This window comes from Rhineura floridana, chromosome 10 (assembly GCF_030035675.1).
Source record: "Rhineura floridana isolate rRhiFlo1 chromosome 10, rRhiFlo1.hap2, whole genome shotgun sequence".
NCBI lineage: Eukaryota > Metazoa > Chordata > Lepidosauria > Squamata > Rhineuridae > Rhineura > Rhineura floridana.
In genome coordinates this window covers 42,531,094-42,552,453 of record NC_084489.1, presented here as the reverse complement: position 1 = coordinate 42,552,453, position 21,360 = coordinate 42,531,094, and the positions used below count along the sequence as shown (strand labels likewise).

At 40.7% G+C, this 21,360-nt stretch overlaps 1 protein-coding gene across 4 annotated transcripts in view; it reads left to right on the top strand.

Annotated features, from left to right (window-relative positions):
- ABCB5 (ATP binding cassette subfamily B member 5) overlaps positions 1-21,360 on the top strand; it is a 65,625-nt gene that overhangs the window by 27,146 nt on the left and 17,119 nt on the right. For all 4 annotated transcript variants that reach the window (XM_061585945.1, XM_061585943.1, XM_061585944.1 and 1 more), the window contains exons 15-19: positions 1,789-1,959; positions 9,401-9,562; positions 13,475-13,747; positions 16,004-16,150; positions 20,377-20,481. In XM_061585945.1, coding sequence (XP_061441929.1) covers positions 1,789-1,959; positions 9,401-9,562; positions 13,475-13,747; positions 16,004-16,150; positions 20,377-20,481 — 858 coding nt within the window. The remainder of the gene's footprint in view (positions 1-1,788; positions 1,960-9,400; positions 9,563-13,474; positions 13,748-16,003; positions 16,151-20,376; positions 20,482-21,360) is intronic.

Sequence of the window (21,360 nt, the reverse complement as noted above, 5' to 3'; positions counted from 1 at the left end):
AGTAATGGTGCACCAGTCAACCATATCAAGAGCTCCGCATAATGCTGGCCTGTATGGGAGGGTGGCAAGAAAGAAGCTGTTACTCAAAAAGTCCCATCTGAAAGCACGTCTGGAGTTTGCCAGAAAGCATGAGAGTGCCCCAGCTGCCATGTGGGAAAAGGTTTTGTGGTCAGATAGCCCAAGATAGAGCTTTTTGGCCAAACTCAAAACATTGTGTGGCACAAACCTAACACTGCCAATGCCTCAAGACACACCATCCCTACAGTGAAGTATGGTGGTGGCAGCATCACACTGTGGGGATGCTTCTCATCAGAAGGGACTGGGCATCGTGTTAAAATTGAAGGAAGAATGGATGGAGCAAAATACAGGGAAAACTGCAAGAGAACCTGCTTCAGTCCACTAAAAAACTGAAGCTTGGAAGGAAGTTCACTTTTCAACAGGACGATGATCCCAAGCACAAGGCCAAAGCAACGTTGAAGTGGCTCAAGAACAAAAAGGCGAATGTCCTACAGTGGCCCAGTCAAAGTCCTGATCTCAATCCCATTGATATATTCATGTGTGGAGGTTGAATACTTATGCAGGCAATGTGTTTCGGTTTTTTATGTTTCTTACAAACATTTTCCAACATAAAACCAATGTCACAATAATTGATTTTCAGTGTTTCAAAATAAAATATACAGAATGAAATTACAATGTATCGTTTGTAATCCAGTAATATGAGAGCATTGGTCAGGGGTCTGATTACTTTTGCAAGGCCCTGTATATGAAAGCATATAATGTCAGTGTTCCTAGGGGTTTTTTTTTTTGATGTTTCATTAACAAAAAGCACTTGCAGACTTTAGATAAGAGGTAAGATCTTTATTCAGTTTTAGGAGTACTCACATAAATCTGATCTCAGAAAATTGCAGTAAGGGAAAATCCCCTCCCCTACACTTCCTGTCCCAACACTTCCTGTTCTCTTTGATTCTGAGTCACTTTTTGTAGAACCATTATGCATGAAACAATGCACGTTTATAGTTAGGGTGTTTCTTTAATAGTGACTACCACTTTCTTTTCTTTTTTTTGCTGGAATAACCTTTGACATACAGATTTTTACACATTAATTTTTGTGAGCACATTCATTCTTATCACATAAGGTGCTTCAGGAAGTTTTTTTAAATCAAACTCTTTGCTCATCTTCTGGATACCCAGTCCTCTTCCTAAGAATTTTTGTTGTGATAGGGACTGAGGTGGCTAAATGTGTGGCTAGAGTAGTCACTGTTTAATTTTGGTTAATCATTGAGATGACTTCATTCACTTAATCCATATTCATTTACTTCCTTTGATAACAGAAAATGTCATCTTAACAAATGCCATGTTTAATCTTACAGAAAACATTCCACATGAACAGCTAACCAAATTGTTTAGACTGTTCATAAACATGAATGAACCTACAGAGAGTGCCAATGTTTCACTCTTTTTTCCGCTCTCTCTTTCTCTCTCCTGGGAAAGTTTCTGGCTGCTGTTAGCTAAACTGTCCCTGATATGTTCAGGAGTAAAATTATTATTAGCATCATCCATATGATATTAGGTGCTGAGAGAGAAGTTCCTCCTATAGTCATGAGTTATGGTGTCCTGAAGACAGAAACAATAAAAAGACCTTTTGTTGCTGCTATGGAATGTTTTCTTTGGACATAGAATGTTTCTAAAGCATTTACTTGAGAAACACTGATCACTTTTCCTTATTTGTAACTACGAGTGAAAAGTGTAATGTGATTCAGTCTGATTTCTGTGCCTTGAATTTCCTAGAAATTTAACACCATGGTTGGGGAAAGGGGAGCCCAGCTGAGTGGAGGACAGAAACAGCGTATAGCTATTGCTCGTGCCCTGGCCAGGAACCCCAAGATCCTGCTGCTGGATGAAGCCACCTCTGCTCTGGATAATCAAAGTGAATCCATAGTGCAATCAGCACTTGATAAGGTAAATGGTGTACTATGATTACATAGTTTAAAAGCTGAGGCTCAGCAGCACCATGAAGAATGAAATAAAGGAATACATCCATTCACAATTCAGAGCATAAAGGTGACCAACTTACCATCAAAGAGTAAATTAGTATGCAGTCAACCGTTTGGTGGTCAGGTAGCAAACTAAGAGGTAGAATTAATGTTGCAGGGCCTGTTTCAAGATGATATGGTATCTCACATAGCAGACTAAAGATGCAGTTCTATACGTGAGTAAAGATAGGATAGGAAGCTGCTTATACCAAGTCAGACCCGTGATCTGTCTAGCTCAGTACTGTCAACACTGACTAACAGCAGCTCTCCGGGGCTTCAGACGGGAGAATTCCCAGTCCTACTTAGAGATGCTGAGGATTGAACCTGGGACCTTCTGCATGAAAAGCAGATACTTTGTCACTGAGCCTTTCCCCTAACATCCTTACCTAGAAGTAAGTCTCATTGACAGGACCCAGGTCCAGGGGTGAGGGTGCAGGCTGGACTGGAACCTATTACTCTGAGAAATAAAACTGAGCCTCAGTTGTAGGATGTTGCTTGAGGATGTTTTGCTAATTTATTTTAATTCCTGATGGGCCTTGCTGATAATTTCCTCTTTCAAAAAGTAGAAGAAGGAACAAGGGGATCGGCAATCCTGGACCTGATCTTAACTAACACGGACGAATTGGTCACGGGAATTAAAGCGGTCGGTACCTTGGGGGAAAGTGACCATGTAATGTTGGAATTTGTGATTCTGGGGAAAGCCAAAGAAGAATATAGTCAAGCATGGACCTTGGATTTCAGGAAAGCCGATTTTAGCAAGCTCAGGGAAATGATGGGTAGGATCCCGTGGCTAGATAGACTAAAGAAAAAAGGAGCCCAAGAAGCGTGGGAGTTCATGAAGAACGTATTACAAAAAGCTCAATCACAAACAATTCCAAAGACAAAGAAAAACGGAAGACATCGGAAAAAGCCAATGTGGCCACACGGAAGACTGGTGGAGGAGGTAAAAGTAAAAAAGAGCATGTATAAAGAATGGAAGGAAGGACGCATCACCAGGGAAGAGTACCGACGAGCGGCTCGGGCTTGCAGGAATAGCGTAAGGAAAGCTAAAACCCAGAATGAACTGAGGCTGGCGAGGGAAGCGAGGAACAACAAAAAGGGGGTTTTCAGATATGTTCGAAGCAAGAGAAAGACCAAGGAAATGGTGGGACTGCTGCTCAATGAGGATGGCAAAATGTTGACAGATAACAAGGAAAAGGCAGAACTGCTCAACACCTATTTTGCCTCCGTTTTCTCCCAAAAAGGGAACAGTGTGCAACCTTGCATCGGTAGCAATCTCAGTAAGGGGTCGGGATTGCAGTTTGAGATTGATAAGAAGATAGTCAGGAAATACCTAGTTAACCTAAATGAGTTCAAATCTCCAGGGCCTGATGAACTGCATCCCAGAGTATTGAAGTAACTTGCGGATGTACTCTCGGAATCTCTTGCCATCATCTTTGAGAAATCCTGGAGAACGGGAGAGGTGCCGGAGGATTGGAGACGGGCAAACGTCGTCCCGCTCTTTAAAAAGGGTAAAAAATAAGATCCGGGGAATTACAGGCTGGTCAGTCTGACTTCAATACTGGGAAAGATATTAGAACGGATAATAAAAGAGTCCATTGGCAACTATCTAGATGACAATGCTGTGATTAGTAGGAGCCAGCATGGGTTTGTCAAGAAAAAATCCTGTCAAACTAATCTCATCTCTTTTTTTGATTGGGTCACTAGCCTAGTAGATGGTGGAAATGCTGTAGATGTCATCTATCTAGATTTCAGCAAAGCGTTTGACAAAGTCCTCCACAAACTTTTGATTAGCAAACTCGTCAAATGCGGACTACATGGAAATACTGTCAGGTGGATTCACAACTGGTTGGAAAACCGTACTCAAAGAGTGGTCGTCGGTGGCTCTGCTTCGGACTGGAAGGAGGTTTCGAGTGGAGTGCCACAGGGTTCTGTCCTGGGGCCGATACTCTTCAACATTTTTATCAATGACTTAGATGATGGGGTGGAGGGAAGCCTTATGAAGTTTGCGGATGATATGAAACTGGGAGGGATAGCTAACACAATGGAAGACAGGAATAAAATCCAAAGGGACCTGGATAGACTAGAAAATTGGGCTGAAATTAATAAAATGACATTCAATGAAGACAAATGCAGGATTCTGCATTTAGGCCACAAAAACAAAATGCACGGGTACAGGATGGGAAATACCTGGCTTAGCAGTAGTGCGTGTGAGAAGGACCTTGGAATTGTAGTGGATCGCAAGTTGAACATGACCCAGCAGTGTGATGCTGCAGCAAAAAAGGCAAACGTGGTTTTGGGCTGCATAAACAGAGCTATAGTTTCCAGGTCGAGGGAAGTAATAGTCCCACTATATTCTGCATTAGTCAGGCCTCATCTGGAATACTGCGTTCAGTTCTGGGCGCCTCATTTTAAGAAAGATATAGACAAGTTAGAGCGGGTTCAGAAGAGGGCGATGAGGATGATAGCCGGTATGGAGAACAAGTCTTATGAGGAAAGGTTGAAGGAACTTGGCATGTTCAGTCTGGTGAAGAGAAGGCTGAGGGGCAACATGATTATACTCTTTAAGTACCTGAAGGGCTGTCACACAGAGATGGGTACAGATTTGTTCACTGCTGCCCCAGAGGGTAGGACTAGGTCTAATGGTTTTAAGTTGCAGGAGCGTAGATTCAGATTGGACATTAGAAGGAACTTCTTGACAGTAAGGGCAGTTTGGCAATGGAACCGACTGCCTAGGGAGGTGGTGGGATCCCCTTCGCTGGATGTCTTCAAGCAGAGGCTGGACAGCTATCTGCGGGAGATGCTCTAGCTGTGGATTTCCTGCTATGAGCAGGGGGTTGGACTCGATGGCCTACAAGGCCCCTTCCAACTCTATGATTCTATGATTCTATTTCCCTGCATTTATGTGTCTTTGTGAGCTGTCAAGATCTTGTGAGATTTGCTGCAGCCAATAAAAATCAGGGCTGGAACAGCAGAGCAAACATTTTGGAAAGTGAACAGCTGGCTCTTGAACCAGAGATAGAACCTTGTCGTTTGAGAGGCAGAGAGACGTTTGCCACGCTATGTGGGATTCTTAAGAACTACAAGTCCTACTGCTTCTTATTTCCTTCTGATATTTCCTGTGCATATCCAAAAGGAGCTGATAGGATTTACAGGCCCAATGACTTATGTGTTCAGTAGGCCCTTCCTCATGACCGCAGAGAAGAATTGACACTAGATCTCAGGGATGTATCTAAAGGGCTTTTGTTGACACAGTTTTGTCAAGTTAATATACATACCTGACATAATGTCATCTCTGGCTATACAGGTAAACTGGGCAGCCCAAGAGATAAAGATTTAGACAAATTCTTGGAAGATAAAGCTGTTAATGGCTCCCAACCATGACGAATGTGTACTAACTCCAGGATCTGAGGCAATATGCCTCTGAATACTAGTGGCTGCAAATCACAAGTGCTGGTATGCCATGTCCTGCTTGTGGACTTCCCACATGCATCTGGTTGAGAACAGAATGTTGGAGTAGATGGGCTTTTGGTCTGATTCAGCAGGGCTCTTCTTTTAAGTTCTTAAGGAGTTTAAGCTTAGAAAAAGCTAAAGGAAGCTGATCATTCCTTCAGATTTTCAAAAGAGAGAAAGGAGTGGGAGAGGAGGTAAGGCCCACATTAATAACTTTGTACCAAGCCCAAAGAAATTATGCTTAACCCCACAAAAACATGCACAAGTCAGCTGCAATTTTAAAAAGAAACACACTAACATTTTAAACTTGCTAATTAGTTTTTAAGTCTCATAAATATCAAAGGTAGCAAAAATATACTCACAATTGATCATTTAGTTTGTGGTTTTTTAAAACCATTTCACAAGCCTCTGACTCAGACCTGAATGATTGGGTTGGTGCTTGGTATTAATGGAAGCTGTATACATGAGTGCCCTTTTTCATGTTTTTTGCAGAGCAATAATGCCTGAGGGAGTGATTCACATACCACTTATCCCATGATGGTTTTATTAATTTCAATGGACCTTCCAGAGCACAGAATTCTGCCCTTTAGAATACTAATTGCCATTGTTCTTCTATGAATTAGACGATTGTTTCCATTTTGCAAAAAGAATCGCTGAACTGCTGAGTTGAGTGAGTTTAACAGTGAGTGAGCCCAAGGGTACTTAGTAATAGATCTACCAAACCACAAACTTGGTCTAAGTGAGAATAACTGAGCAGATCATTCCATTCTTTTAACCATGTAAGTGGATAAAAGTGTGTGGACTAAGGCCCAAACCAAACATGAAGCGGAAGACCTTTGAACAGGTTCTTCCATGCTTTCCCCACCTCCTGCTTCCCAAGATATGGAGTGTGGTCATCATCATCATTGGTGATCACTCATAGCCGAGTAAGATTGTCTTCCAGGGTAAGGTCTTTAATGGTGGGTCTGTAAGTGACTGTGGAGGCCAATTCTGGATACACACAGCCTCCCACAGTGAGAACATAGGTTTCCAGATGGAAGATGGTCACGATGAGGATTTGTTTGACATGCCTTCCGCTTAGTTTGTTTGTCCCGTTCGCCCTGTACTCGTGTTTCTTCAAAGTCCACAGCACCTTTGATAATAGCCGACCTCCATTAGGGACATTCATGGGCCAAGATTTCCCAGTTGTCAATGTTCATGTTACATTTTTTTAGATTCGCTTTAAGAACATCTTTAAACCTCTTTTGCTGTCCACCGATGTTCTGTTTTCCATCCTTAAGTTGGGAGTAGAGTAGCTGCTTTGGAAGACGGTGATTAGGCATTCGAACAACATGGCCGGTCCAGCAAAGTTGATGTTGAAGGATCATTGTTTCAACGCTGGTAGTCTTTGCTTCTTCCAAATTGCTAACGTTAGTCCGTCTATCTTCCCAAGTAATTTGCAGAATTTGCCGGAGGCAGCGTTGGTGGAATCTTTCAAGAAGTTGGGAGTGGCGTTTATAAATGGTACATGTTTCACAGGCATACAGTAAGGTCGGTAATACAATGGCTTTGTAAATAAGCATTTTTGTCTCCCTGCAAATATCCCAATCCTCAAACACTCTACGCTTCATTCGGGAGAATGTGGCACTCGCAGAGCTCAGACAATGTTGAATTTCAGCATCAATGTCAGCTTTTACAGAGACATGGCTGTTGAGATAGGGGAAGTGATCAACGTTCTCCAACGTCACACCATTAAGCTGGATTGATGGTGCTACAGAGGGACTAGTTCACAGCTGTTGATGAAGCACTTTGGTTTTTTTAATGTTAAGAGAGAGCCCAAGCTTTCCATATGCTTCTGCGAAGACACTTAGGATGGTTTGAAGATCTTTCTGTGAATCTGCAGAGACTACATTATCATCGGCATATTGAAGTTCTACGACAGAGGTTGACATTACCTTACATTTTGCTTTCAGCCTACTGAGATTAAAAAGCTTTCTATCTGTTCGACATACAATTTCCACACCAGTAGGAAGTTTCCCCTCAATAAGGAGTGGAATCATAGCAATGAAGATAGCAAATAAGGTAGGAGCAATGACACATCCCTGTTTTACACCTGATCCAACTCGGAATGGATTGCTCTGAAAGTCATTGTTGTCCAAAATTGTTGCTGTCATGTTGTCATGAAGGAGTCACAAAATATTCACAAATTTATCAGGGCATCCAGTTTTCAGAAGGATGGTCCAGAGAGTGGTTCGATTCAAAGTCAGATCAATAAACACCATATATAAAGGTTGATTCTGCTCCCAGCATTTTTCTTGAAGCTGTCGTGCAGTGAAGATCATGTCCACTGTCCCCCTGGAAGGGTGGAAACCATTTTGAGATTCAGGGAGGACATCCTCTGAGATTGGCAGGAGGTGATTTGCAAGGATCCTTGCAAGGATTTTACCTGCGGTAGCAAGAAGAGAGATACCTTGATAGTTCCCTCAATCTGTTCTATCACCCTTCTTAACAAGGGTGATAATTATGGCGTCCGTAAAGTCTTCCAGGATCTCCTCTCTCATCCAGATTTTTTCGATGAGCTTATGAAGTTGTTGTGTAAGTTCAGGCCTACCTTCTTTAAAGACTTCAGCAGGAATCCGATCAGGTCCACTAGCTTTGTTGTTCTTCATTTGATTGATGGCTTTACTGACTTCATCCAAATTAGGGGATACTGCAAGCTCGTCTCTAGTTTGTTGTTGTGGAGTTTGCAAGAAGACCTCATCAGCCACAATAGAGTTACAATTAAGGAGGTCGTGGTAATGCTGTTTCCAACGCAATACAATAGACTCTTTATCCTTAAGAAGCTTGCTACCATCCATTGAACGTAAGGGATTTGTACCATAATTTGTTGGTCCATAGATGGCCTTTGTGGCATTAAAAAAGCCTCGTGCATCATGAGCATCTGCAAAGTGCTGGATTTCTTGAGCTTTCTTTATCCACCAGGCGTTCTTAAGTGCTCTAGTTCTTCTTTGGACCTCAGCCTTTGCACTGGCATAGATTTTTTCTTAGCAGCACAGTTAATGTCTTTCTGCCGTATCTGGAAGGCTTTCCTTTTCTTGTTGATGATATGTTCAATCTCACTATCATTCTCATCAAACCAATCCTGAGGGTACAAACACACTCGCAGTTCTGCCAGTTCAAGTGCATCTCTGCCTTTCTTTTCTGAAAACCAGGGCACACAATGCGACTCAAACCTTGCCCCTTTTTCCTATAAAACCTAATAAGAGCTGCTTGAATGTTTGTTTTTAAAGCTTCTAAGAGATTGCGCACCTCATCGGCAGATAAACCCATTCCCCCTCCGGGTGTGGCTAATGGAATCACTTTGCTCCGGTGACTAGTGTGTTTACAGCCTGAGATAGGGTTTTTAACATTTTCCTGCCTATGCTGTTTTCCTGATTTAAATGCCCTCCCCCAAGATGCTATTAATTTCACAGGGGGATAGCATCTGTTCCTGCTTCCCCCCCTTGAAGCTAATAGCAACGAGTGAGTGAGTGAGATTTACATTTGGAATTGGGGCGGGGAGATAGTTAAATGCTTTCCCAGAGCACAGTACCCCAGATCTTCAAATCAGTCCTTTGCATTATGCCATAATTTAAGGTGCTAAATCAGTAGTGAGACTCAGAGTATTGAATGTTAACAATGTAAATTTGGCTTATACTTTGATGGTAATAAATGTGAAGTCTGTAAATGTAATGCTAAATCAGTTGTAGAAACAGCATTAACAATATGTCTAAGTATGGGCTGAAAATACATTGAATGGAAAGCAAATGTGAAAGATAAAAGAGAGCAATAAAATCTAACTAAATATAAGAGGTGACTAATGCAGGCTGAACAAAGGCTTCTTGGACGTATGACCATTTGTTGAAATAGTTGTCTTTTTTTTTTCCCCTCTCAAGGCCAGAACTGGGCGTACCACCATTGTGATTGCTCACAGACTCTCCACCATCAGGACAGCAGATATTATTGCTGGCTTTGAGAAAGGTGTTCTGGTCGAACAGGGGACACATAACAAACTCATGGCATGTAAAGGAGTCTACTATGCCCTTGTAATGCAACAGGTAATGAGACACAATGACCTGGTTTGTACATAACCCTAACCCATAGTTCAGCATTATGACAGCAAGCTGCACCGAGCATCAGGCTCATGTATCCCTTTTTCCCCTCCTCCTGCATGGCCACAAGGAGCAGACTGTAAGATTCTGCTTCTGTTTTAGATTAAAGACAGTTTAGCACTATGCCTGAACCTCTCAAGGTTAATCGTAACAATCATTAGTGAAAACAAGCCAGCTTCATAAACTATGCTTTTAAGTTGGCTTGTTTCCACTAACCACAGATTGGGATTGGACATCTCGACAAGGTGTGGTTGGTCTGAACCTGAAGCAAAAGATTCTGAACTCTTACTCACTGCTATTCCAGATGGGGGAGCCTGTGAGCCCAAGAATTGTTTGCATGTAACGCTAAACCATGATTTAGCATTACAAGAATGAGGCCAAAGGAACATCTTGACATAGAAGTTTTGATTTACTGCCTTTTCTTTAAATGTAAGTGTAGGATATAACTGGTATGTGGTTCAGGTAGCTAAACTACTTTTTCACAGATATTTCTATATATTTCAAAACTAATCATTTGCAAAGCCTCCCAGTGCTTGTGTCTGTAAATGAGGGATTGAAACATCTAATAGCAGGCATATCAGGAGTAAAACACCTTTAAATTATATGCTGAACTTTGCAAAGATGACACGATGGACAGAAGTTTCATCCTTTATCATACCTTTTTCTAAAAAAATCTAGCAATTAAGAAACCTGAAACTTCCAAAAAAAATTAAAAGTTTCTTTCAAAATTATGAAAGGAGGTAGGACCTGATAAAGTGTGAAAATATGTAGAGTTTGTGTAGGCAGATGGGGACTAGAGATCCTTTGCAAAGGCAGGACTTAAAGTGCTGGAGAAGATAAAGAAGTGAAGCCAATGTATGGGACACCTTCCTAAGGTTTGTTGTCTAGCTGTTGCATCTATTACATTGGGTTGCTTTTTCATCCAATTATATTCCTGTTGTTGAATGAAAGTAGTGAAACAGCTAGGCATTCACCTTTGTTGGACATAGCAATAGTGGCTAGAAGCTAATGCACACAAATGGGGATGCTCAAGAGAAACTATGCATTTTCTTTGTCAGATGATGTTTGCTTCTCAGCTATAAAGTATCAAAGAATTCATATATATCAGGAGAGGCAAGCCCACAGCGCATTGGCCATATCCAATCCTCCAAGAGTTTTTTTGTGCCCCCATGTCATTTAAAAAAAAATGTTTTTGACTGCTCCTGTGGGTTGCCTGCTGTAATGCCATGGCATCAAAATGTATTTTGTGCCCCCACGGCCCCCTCATTTCCACTTTTACAAATAATAATACTGATGATTCCCATAGGTCCCCTGCTGTTAATCTGTGATGGCAAAAAATTTTTGTGACACACACACCCTCAATAATCCCCCAAAATTGTCCTTTAAAAAAAACCCCAACGTATTTTGCCACACCCACTTTCTCGCACCCAGAAACTTGACGAGGGGTCAGTGCTGCCCTTTACTATAAAATTTATTATTGTTATTATTATTATTATTATTCCAACACAGTCTGCATCTGAGTTGGAATTGCTTGTTAACATGTTTTAAAGCTTTTTTTAAAAAAGATGTTTTTAAAGATATTTCAATATGTTTTAAGGATATTTTGTTGTAATACACTTTAAAGTCTGTTTTTATGATGTAGATTGTAGAACTACTACAATAATTATTGTACAGAAATAGAAGAGGATAATAAAGATAGAACAAGAGCCCTATTCCAAAAGATTAGAGAAATCCAAGGGGAATTTACACCAAGAGGATGTTGAATAATCAACAGGGGAACACACTGACTGACCAAGATAAAATGAAATGAAGATGGAAGCAATTCACTGAAGAATCGTATAAAAGAGATGCAAGGATGACAGATTCATTCACGGAGGAACCCTATGAAGAAGAACCAGAAATTCTCGAATGTGAGGTGGAAGCTGCTCTTAAAATACTTGGAAGAAACAAATCACCAGGAATAGATGACATACCAATAGACTTGCTACAACTTACTGAGATGGAATCTGTCCAAAGTTTGACAATATTTGTCAACAAATATGGAAAAAGAAACAATGGCCTACAGACTGGAAGCGTTCAATATACATCCCAATTCCAAAGAAAGGGGTCCCAGGGAATGCAGTAATTATCAAACTATTGCCTTACTATCCCATGCAAGTAAAGTAATGCTCAGGTTTCTACAACAAAGGCTCTTACCATATATGGAGCAAGAAGTGCCAGATGTCTAAGCTGGATTTAGAAAGGGAAGAGGTACCAGAGATCATATTGCAAACATACACTGGATAGTGGAATGGACCAAGGAATTTCAGAAGAAAATCATCCTGTGTTTTATAGATTACAGCAAAGCCTTTGATTGTATAGATAACAAAAACTATGGAATGCTTTAAAAGAAATGGGGGTGCCACAGCATTTGATTGTTCTGATGCACAACCTATACTCTGGACAAAAGGCTACTGGATAAAATGACTGGTTCCCCATCAGAAAGGGTGTGAGACGGGTGTATTTTATCACCCTATTTGTTTAATCTATATGCAGAACATATTGTATGGAAAATGGGATTGGACCAAGATGAAGGAGGTGTGAAAATTGGAGGGAGAAATATCAATAATTTAAGATATGCAAATGATACCATACTACTAGCAGAAACCAGTAATGATCTGAAATGAATGCTGATGAAAGTTAAAGAGGAAAGCACAAAAGCAGGACTGCAGCTGAAGGTCAAGAAGACTAAAGTAATGACAGCAGAAGATTAATGTAACTTCAAAGTTGATAATGAGGACATTGAACTTGTCAGGGATTATCAATACTTTGGTGCACTCAGTAACCAAAATGGAAACAATAGTCAAGAAATCAGAAGAAGACTAGGACTGGGGAGGGCAGCTATGAGAGAACTAGAAAGATTGTGAAATGCAAAGATGTATCACTGAACACTAAAGTCAGGATTATTCAGACCATGGTATTCCCGATTGCTATGTATGAATGTGAAAGTTGGACAGTGAAAAAAGTGGATAAGAGAAAAAATCAACGCATTTGAAATGTGGTGTTGGAGCAGAGTTTTGTAGATACTGTGGACCACGAAAAAGACAAATAATTGGGTATTAGAAAAAACTAAACCAGAACTATCACTAGAAGCTAAAATGATGAAACTGAGGTTATCATACTTTGGACACATAATGAGAAGACATGATTCACTAGAACAGAAAATAATGCTGAGAAAAACAGAACGAAGCAGAAAAAGAGGAAAACCAAACAAGAGATGGATTGATTCCATAAAGGAAGCCAAAGACCTGAACTTACAAGATCCGAACAGGGTGGTTTACAACAGATGCTATTGGAGGTCGCTGATTCATAGAGTCACCATAAGTCGTAATCGACTTGAAGGCACATAACACACACAAACACACAGTGTTTTATTACCCAGCACAGTTGATTTCCATGTTCACTGATAGAAATAGGTTAGAACATTTGAGAGTTAGAGGTCCTCCACATGTTCAGAAAAAGTATATGGTACAAGTTGCATAAGCTTCAGAGCACAGTTGTGGGAAACTGTCTGAATACTCTCAGATCAAAAACTTGCAGAAAAACTCATATCAAGGAAAAGGCTATGCTGGAACTCTTTCCCAGACATCTATGGGCACCAAGGTTTGGAATGGAATCCAAATGTGACCACTCACATGCATTCCCTTGTGGAACTGAATCACTTCAAAATCCACCACATCCTTTTCTGTGCATATAGATTTAATTATTCTACATAGTAATTAAAGGGGTCCATCTTGATATTTGCCAATAGTAATGTATTTTCTTCTTTATTTTCTAATGTATTAGTAACATAATTAATTATTTCTTTTTTACCTTTAGTGTTATGGTGGAGATGATCAAGCAGATAAAACATCAGAAGAAGAGACAGATTTTGAGACTGAGTCTGACGACGACAATATCTCTGGGGAAGATGATCTAAGTGATCTGGAGGCAAATGACTTGGAAAATCCTATTGGTGACACTGAAATGGCTAGCAAAGGAAGTTTCCGTAGAACATCGAACAGACACAGCATCAGTAGGGCTTCTACTAAAAGATACCCTGAAAGGAAGAAGAGAAAGAAAAGGAAGAAGAAAGCAAAGGAGGATAAAGTGGTTAGTGCTAAGATTAATTCTAACATGTCTTGTGACAGTAACATAAAATTTAAAATAAGTCATTTCATTTTTGTTAAGAACTGCTAGATGTGTTATATTTCGTGTACCTCATGCTCATGACCTTGTGTAGATCATTGTTCAGATTCAGCTAATCCATATGCTTTCAGTTAGTGCATTTATCTTTTGGCTGAGAACATAAGAACAAAAGAAGAGCCTGCTGGATCAGGCCAATAATCCATCTAATCCAGCATCCCCTTCTCACACTGGCCAACCAGATGCCTACAGGAAGCCCACAGCAGGACCTGAGCGCAAGAGCACTTTCCTCTACTGCAGTTTCGAGCAACTAGTATTCAGAAGCTTACTGCCTCTGACCAGAGAAGCAGAGTATAACCTCATGGCTAGTAGCCATTGATAGCCTTTTCCGCCATGAATTTGTCTAATCCTCTTTTAAAGCCGTCCAAGTTGGTGGCCATCACTGCCTCCTGTGGGAGTGAATTCCGTTGTTTAACTACGCACTGCTTGAAGAACTACTTTCTTTTGTCTGTCCTGAATTTTCCATAATCTAGTTTAATTGGATGACCGTGAGTTCTAGTGTTATGAGAGAAGAGAAAATATTTTCTCTATTTGAAGCTGAAATATGAAGTCTGTATCACTCAGAGTACTGATTCTCAAAATTTCATTAACTCTCTTCAGGTGTTCAGTTTGAGCATATGAAGGAACAAGCAGTAAGTTCTTTTCCTCAGTGACACTGAGCACGCTCCCTGGCTGGCATTGGTGTGATAGGGATTGCCTTACCTGTAGGGTTTTCCAACAAAGGGACCAGCCAGTCTGGAAGTGCCTTCACTCTATTCAATCCAAGTGCACCTTTCCTTGCCAGACTGAACTCTGAACAAAGCAGTTCTGCAAGTCTGAAGCATAGGCCAGCTGGGATCACACAGTGGCACCAGGAATTCCTCCTCCCAATTCTGGAAGGACTTTTATACTGTTAACACTTTTCCTTTTTTAATTCAAAATGCAATGAATGGCCAGATAAATGCATGGACATACATGCAGCACTTTAAAAAATAAAGGAAGACAGCCCATCTGATGCGCAGGAGATGGGCAAGGCAGGTAAAATAAGATCTGCTGCTCTACAGAACTGTCCTTTTCAGTTGTGTAACTGGACTTGCCTGTCAACTGAAGAATGCACTGTGAGCTCTGTCTCTGTTTTTCCCCCTATTACATTTGTCTTCACCTATAGAAAGAAAAACATGGGGAAAGTGCAGGAATGTGTGAGAGTCTGGTGGTTTAGAAAAAAGGTGTACAGAACTTCTGAAAGAGACAGAGAACTAGCAGGAGATTGTTCCAGTCATCAGAAGCAACATGGTAGAAAGTATGAAATTAGGAGTGGTAAAAGTCAACCAGGAACAAGACTTTAAGAACAGAGCCTAGCTGTAGCAGCATTCCTGAGATCATCTTTTTGTAAAGCTGATGACTTATTGCTGAAATATGTCCATGCATCTATCAATATCTACCAATCTAGTAAAACATAGCTGGTATATAGAAATTCCCTCCTAATTTCATGCAATATCATGTGCTTGATTCTGCCTTCCCATGACCTCACAGATAAATTTATGTCTGTACAGTTAGATAAAAGATACAACTGCTAAAATTGCAGTTTTGTGCAACTTTCTTTTCTGGTAATTAGGCGTGACTAATAGACAAATGTGAAAGAGTTTTGATATACCATTGATATTGATTCCTACCCACAAACTCTAGAGATGGCTGTGCTGGACTTCTGTGCTCTATCTTTACTTATTATTAAATTATATCCCATTTTTCTTTTTAAGAATTTAATTTTGAGTAGTTTACATTAAAACATTAAAATGATGAGGTCAAATTAAAATGAACAGGAGGATTCCAAATAGTATGACTTTTAGTTCAACAGAATGATTCATGCATTAAAGTTGCCTCTCATGATGCCTGGTCCTGTTTGACTTTTCAGTTCCCTATGCAGATAGATTTTGATGTGAGTTGGCTTTTTGTTCCATTTCTTTCTTTCTTTTCTCCACATTTTTGTCTGAGCAATTAGAGCTTTGAGATCATGAAAATCAGTGGGTGTACATAGCTCAGTATGTGTCCTTATTTAGTATGTTTTGAGTTCATGTGAATTCCTTGGTAATGTTTTGCTAGCATGGTTCATTGCCCAGCAATTACATTACCACCTGCAGTGTTCTTCTCGCCCTCTGGTGACAACTAAAATTGTGTACCTTACAGGAAGAGAAGCTCCCTGAAGTGCCTTATTCCAGAATTCTGGCTTTGAATAAGCCTGAATTCTGCTATATAGTGGTTGGAGTCATTGCTGCTGCCATTGGAGGTGGTGTTACTCCTGCATTTGCTGTTCTGTTTGGTAAAATCATTGGGGTAAGTTTAGAACTGTTCTGTAGCTTATACTTCAGCCTCTGCAGAATCTTTCACGTCCACTTTCCAACCTTCTTGCTGTTCTCCTTAGCATCTTATCCTCAGTTGGTTGAAAACTGATAAATTGTTTTCTGCATCGGATGGTTCTCTGTACTGACAGCTGGCCCAAGTATGTAGTAGTAGTAGTAGTAGTAGTAAACGACACAGGAAGCTAGCTTATACTGAGTCAGACACATTTGTCCATCTAGTTCAATATTGTCTACACTGGCTGGCAGCAGCTCCCCAGGATTTCAAACAGGGGTTCTCTGCCAGCCATACCTGGAGATGCCAGGGATTGAACCTGGGACCTTCCCATGCAAGCCAGCTGCTTTACCCTGACCTATGGCCTTTCCTCCTCCTCCTTATCATCATCTTTCAGTATCTCAACCACTGCTTGCTTTTCAAAAAGACATTTCAGATAATTAAAAGAGAGAAATATGTAATGGCATTACCCATTGTGACCCAACCTTCTTAGCCAACTATGGGAGCAGCTTGTGTAGTGGGACGGAGCCACAGAACCACCCTCGACACCAGCATTGCTACAGCTTACCTGGATAGGATGGAGCAGAGCAGGGAGGTGTTTACTCTGAGACTGTGTCAGCATGCTGGCAGGAGTGCCCAACTGGCGCTGCTGGTGTAGCCCTGCCCCGTCCCACCGCTGTCCACCATGCAAGCTGCAGTGACACCAGTGTCAGGAGGGCGACTCTTTGGCTCAGCCACACCATATGGGCTTCTACTGCCCAACTGTTTATGTGGGTTTTCTGATTTGATCTTATTTGGCTACTTATAAAAGATCTTGCTTGGCTTCTAGTTTGTTTCCAGTCAGAGTTCAAAGTGCTGATAATCTTTTAAAGCCCTAAACAGCTTGGTACTGGTGTATCTGAAGGGCCATATCTTCAGTGTGCACCTGCCTCATATTTAACACTTGGAGAGTCCTTTCTCTAGGTGCCCCTGTCTTTAGAAATGAGAAGTGATGCTTGGAGAGAGGGCCTCTTCCGTGATGGTTCATGGAATGCCTGACAAGCGAGGGAGGCACTCACGTTAGCACTGTTTAAGCACCAGGTTAAAATCATTTTATTCACCAGGACTAATTTATGGTCTGCAATTTTGTGCAGTTTCATTACTATTTTTTTGTTTTTAGCTCTTTTTATTGTATTTGGTGGCTGCTGCTTTTCTGCTTGATTTTTCAAAAATATGTTTGTATTAATAGTGTTTTGCTGTGTTAAGTATTTTATAGTTGTGGGCCAATTTAGAGACTATTAAGATGGCATATAAATATTTAAATAAATGAATTTACTAACAAGTGGCTTTCCCTCCAAACTTGGTAGAATTGTCTTTTCCTGCTTCCTTGTGCTCCAGGATTAAGTTGCACTTTAGAATCCGTTGATTTTGAATAAGGTCTGAATGAGTAGTGCTGACTCAATCTAACTGTTTCTAGGAAACCATGGCACTACAGTCATTAATTTGTTTAACCATATATTTGGCCTCAAGGGTGCCTCAGGATTCCATCTTGCCCCCCATGCTTTTTAACATTTGTATAGTTTGTCTGGGTTTAATCTATTCCTAGGCTCAGTAGGGCTTAGATGTCCTGAAACCACTGGGAGAAGTCACCCGGACAGTTGGGCTGCAGAGTTGCTAGTATGCAGATGATAACACAGTTCTTCCGCTCTTTTCCACTTTGTAATCCCATGGACGCTATGGGACTCCTCAGTTGACTGGAGGCGGTTTTGGGATGGTTAAGGGTGACTAAGATAAAGTTGTAGATACTGTGAATAGAGAAGTCATCTGATCTAGATGGGTGTTTGTGACTGGTCATGGATGAGGTTGCACTCCCCCGAAGGACGAAGTTCACAGTTTGGAGGCCCTCCTGGACTCAGCACTATCTGTGGAAGTGCAGGTGGTATCAGTGGCTAATAGTGCATTTTACAATTTATGATGGTATGCCAGCTATGACCCTATTTAGAAAGAGACCTAGCCTCAGCTACTCATGCCCTGTTTAAGAACATAAGAAAAGCTGCTGGATTAGGTCAAAGGCCCATCTAGTCCAGCATCCTCTTCTCACACATTGGCCAACCAGGTGCCTATGCGAAGCCTGCAAGCAGGACCTGAGTGCAAGAGCTCTCCCCTCCTGTGATTTCAAGCAACCAGTATTCAGCATAGACATTATATTGCCTCCAACAGTAGGGGAAGAACATAGGCATCAGGGTTAGTAGCCACTGATAGCCTTATCCTCCATGAATTTGTCGAATCCTCTTTTAAAACCACCCAAGCTGGTGACTATCACTACCTTTTTGTGGGAGAAAACTATGTGAATATTTTTTTTGTCTTCTATCACTCTGCTTCATGGGATGCCCCTGAGTTCTAGTGTTATGAGAGAGGGGAAAAAACTTTTCTCTAACCACTTTCTCCATAGCATGCATCATTTTATACACTTCTATCATGTCATCTCTTACTTACCTTTTCTATAAATTAAGAAGCCCCAAATGCTGCCACCTTTCTTCATCTCCATTCCCTTGATCATTTTGGTTGCCCTTTTCTGAACCTTTTCCAACTCTACAATAACCTTTGAGGAGAGGTGGCCAGAACTGTGCAGAGTATTCCAAGTATTTCATAGATTTGTATAAGACATTATGATATCAGTAGTTTTATATTCACTTCCTTTCCTAATGATCCCTAGCATTGAATTTGACTTTTTCACAGCTGCCACACACTGGATTAATATCTTCACTGAGCTATCCACAACAACCCCAAGGTCTTGTTCCTGGTCAGTCACTGCCAGTTCAGACCCCATGAGTGTATATATGAGAAATTAAGGTTTTTTTGTCCCAATGTGCATCACTTTACACTTGTTTATATTGAATAGCATTTGCCATTTTACTGCCCATTCACTCAGTGTGGAGAGGCCCTTTTTGGAGCTCTTTGCAATCCCTTTTTGTTTTAACCACCCTGCTTAAAACAAAAAGCGATTGTGTAGTTACTTCCAGACTAGACTATTATAGTGTGCTCCACATGAAGCTGCTTTTAAAAAATGGTTTGACATATACAGAATGTTGCCACCCAGATGCTTGTTTGGCTTGTTCATTTGGAATATGTTTTGAGTTCATGTGGCCAATTTAAAGTGCTGGCATTGTACTTTAAAACCATAATGGTCTAGGACCAGGCTAGGCTATTTGAATGACTGCCTGCACCTGTATGAACCTGCCCAGGCCTTATGATGGTCTTCAGAGGCTCAAGGGCCCACCATCAAGATCATAAGGAGAGCCCTGCTGGATCTGACAGAAGGCCCTTCTAGTTTAGCATGCTGTTCTCATGGTGGCCAACCAGGTGCCTATGGGAAGCCTGCAAGCAGGACTCGAGTGCAGTAGCACTCCCTCCCACTTGTGCTGCCCAGCAACTGGTATTAGAGGCATACTGCCTTTGAAAATGGAGACAGTACATTGCTATCATGGCTAGTAGCCATTGATAGCTTTATTAGCTTTTGAGCCTGCCATTGCCATCAGTTAGATTGGCAGGCTCTAACGACAGAGACTTCTCAGTGGCGATCGTATAATTGTAAAACTCCCCTCACAAGGGAAATCTGATTGGCCTCATCTTTATTTGGATTTTAAACAACCCTTGAAAGTCCATTTGGTTGAGGTGTTGGGTTGAATTTGATTCTTTATTGGTTTGCTTTGCTGCTGGATTTTAAATTGTGTCCTCTCTATTGTTTTAAATTGATTTTTGCATGAGTGTGCCTAGCTATGTAATGTTTTAGACTGTTATTTTAGTTTTATTATAATTTGATGTTTCAGTTCATATGATTTATTATGGAAGCGAGCTGCCTTAGGAAGCATTTTTTTCAGAAAGGCAGCATAAAAATCTTTGAAATAAATACATCAGTCTTCATTTCTGAACTGTATGGGATTTGTTTAGAAAGTCTCACACAGAAAGCTATATGAGAATTACTGGTAATAACATGCAACATAGGAATTGGAACAATATGTTGGAGACAGTTGCTATCAATGTGATGGGGTAACATCTGGAGAAAAAACATCTTACCTCTTCAAGTGGGAGGGAGGAAGCAAAATCTCAGTTGCTGAGAGTCTGAAGCAAGCTGTTTCTACAGTAGTAATCATAGGCTGAACTAAATAGAATGTCTGTAAGTCGCTAGTACAACAAAATAATTACTAACACTTTGCTTTGCAACCCAGGCTTTCCAAGAATTAGATGAAGCAAAGAAAAGCCAAAATACAGTGTTGCTGTCTCTGATGTTTCTTCTTTTGGGAGTGATTAGCTTGATAACATACATAATTCAGGTAAACACTATCCTTAGGCCTACTCAATAAGAAATTTTCAGAAGGGAGAGTGGATTGATGAAATTTGGGAGACCGTGATAATGTACAAACTTCCTCTACAAGTTCAACAAAACAGGGAATCCCAATTTTTAAGAAGATGTCACAGTATCACAATTTCCATTTATGTTATATGTAGAACCCCTTCCAACTTCTGACCTTATTTCTATCAAATACTTGTGTGTGTGATAATTTTTTATTCCCCCACTAAAATATTGATATTAATAATGATATTTTATATTTCCTTTCATTTGTAGATATTTCCTTTCTAATATCAATATTTCCTTTAAAATTATCAATATCAGTATTTTTGTGAAGGGAAAAAACCAAATCCTTAAAAGCAGTGGATAACAGACAAAGAATGAACTCGAATCAATACTGTCCTGTTAGGTTGACACAGAGTGCTTTTGAAGCGGCACCAACCAACAGATCCCAGGATCCTACCACCTAATTCTATGAGCTTTTGTGTCAGTGCAACATAAACCAATATTGCAGAGACCGGGGCTGGGCTGAGCTGTATCTTTGTAAATAGAGGAAGGAGCTGTAGTCAGTCAGAAATACCGCAATTGTAGTACATTCAATAGGAGAAGTACACCAAATGTCAATACCATGGGATCTGCCAGGTAGAATAATATTTAGAACCCAGGGTACAATAATACATGTGCCTGGTAGCCACTGGCACCTAAAAGAATGATCTGGTAGTACCACATGAATTGCTGCATACCCCAGGAAGTTGCTTTCTCCTCCACTCTGACCCTTCCATTTTGCACTTGGGTTCAATTTTCATTCCAAAATGTAGTCTTCACAGGCTGAAGTTGATATCTAGCCATTCTTAGAACTTGT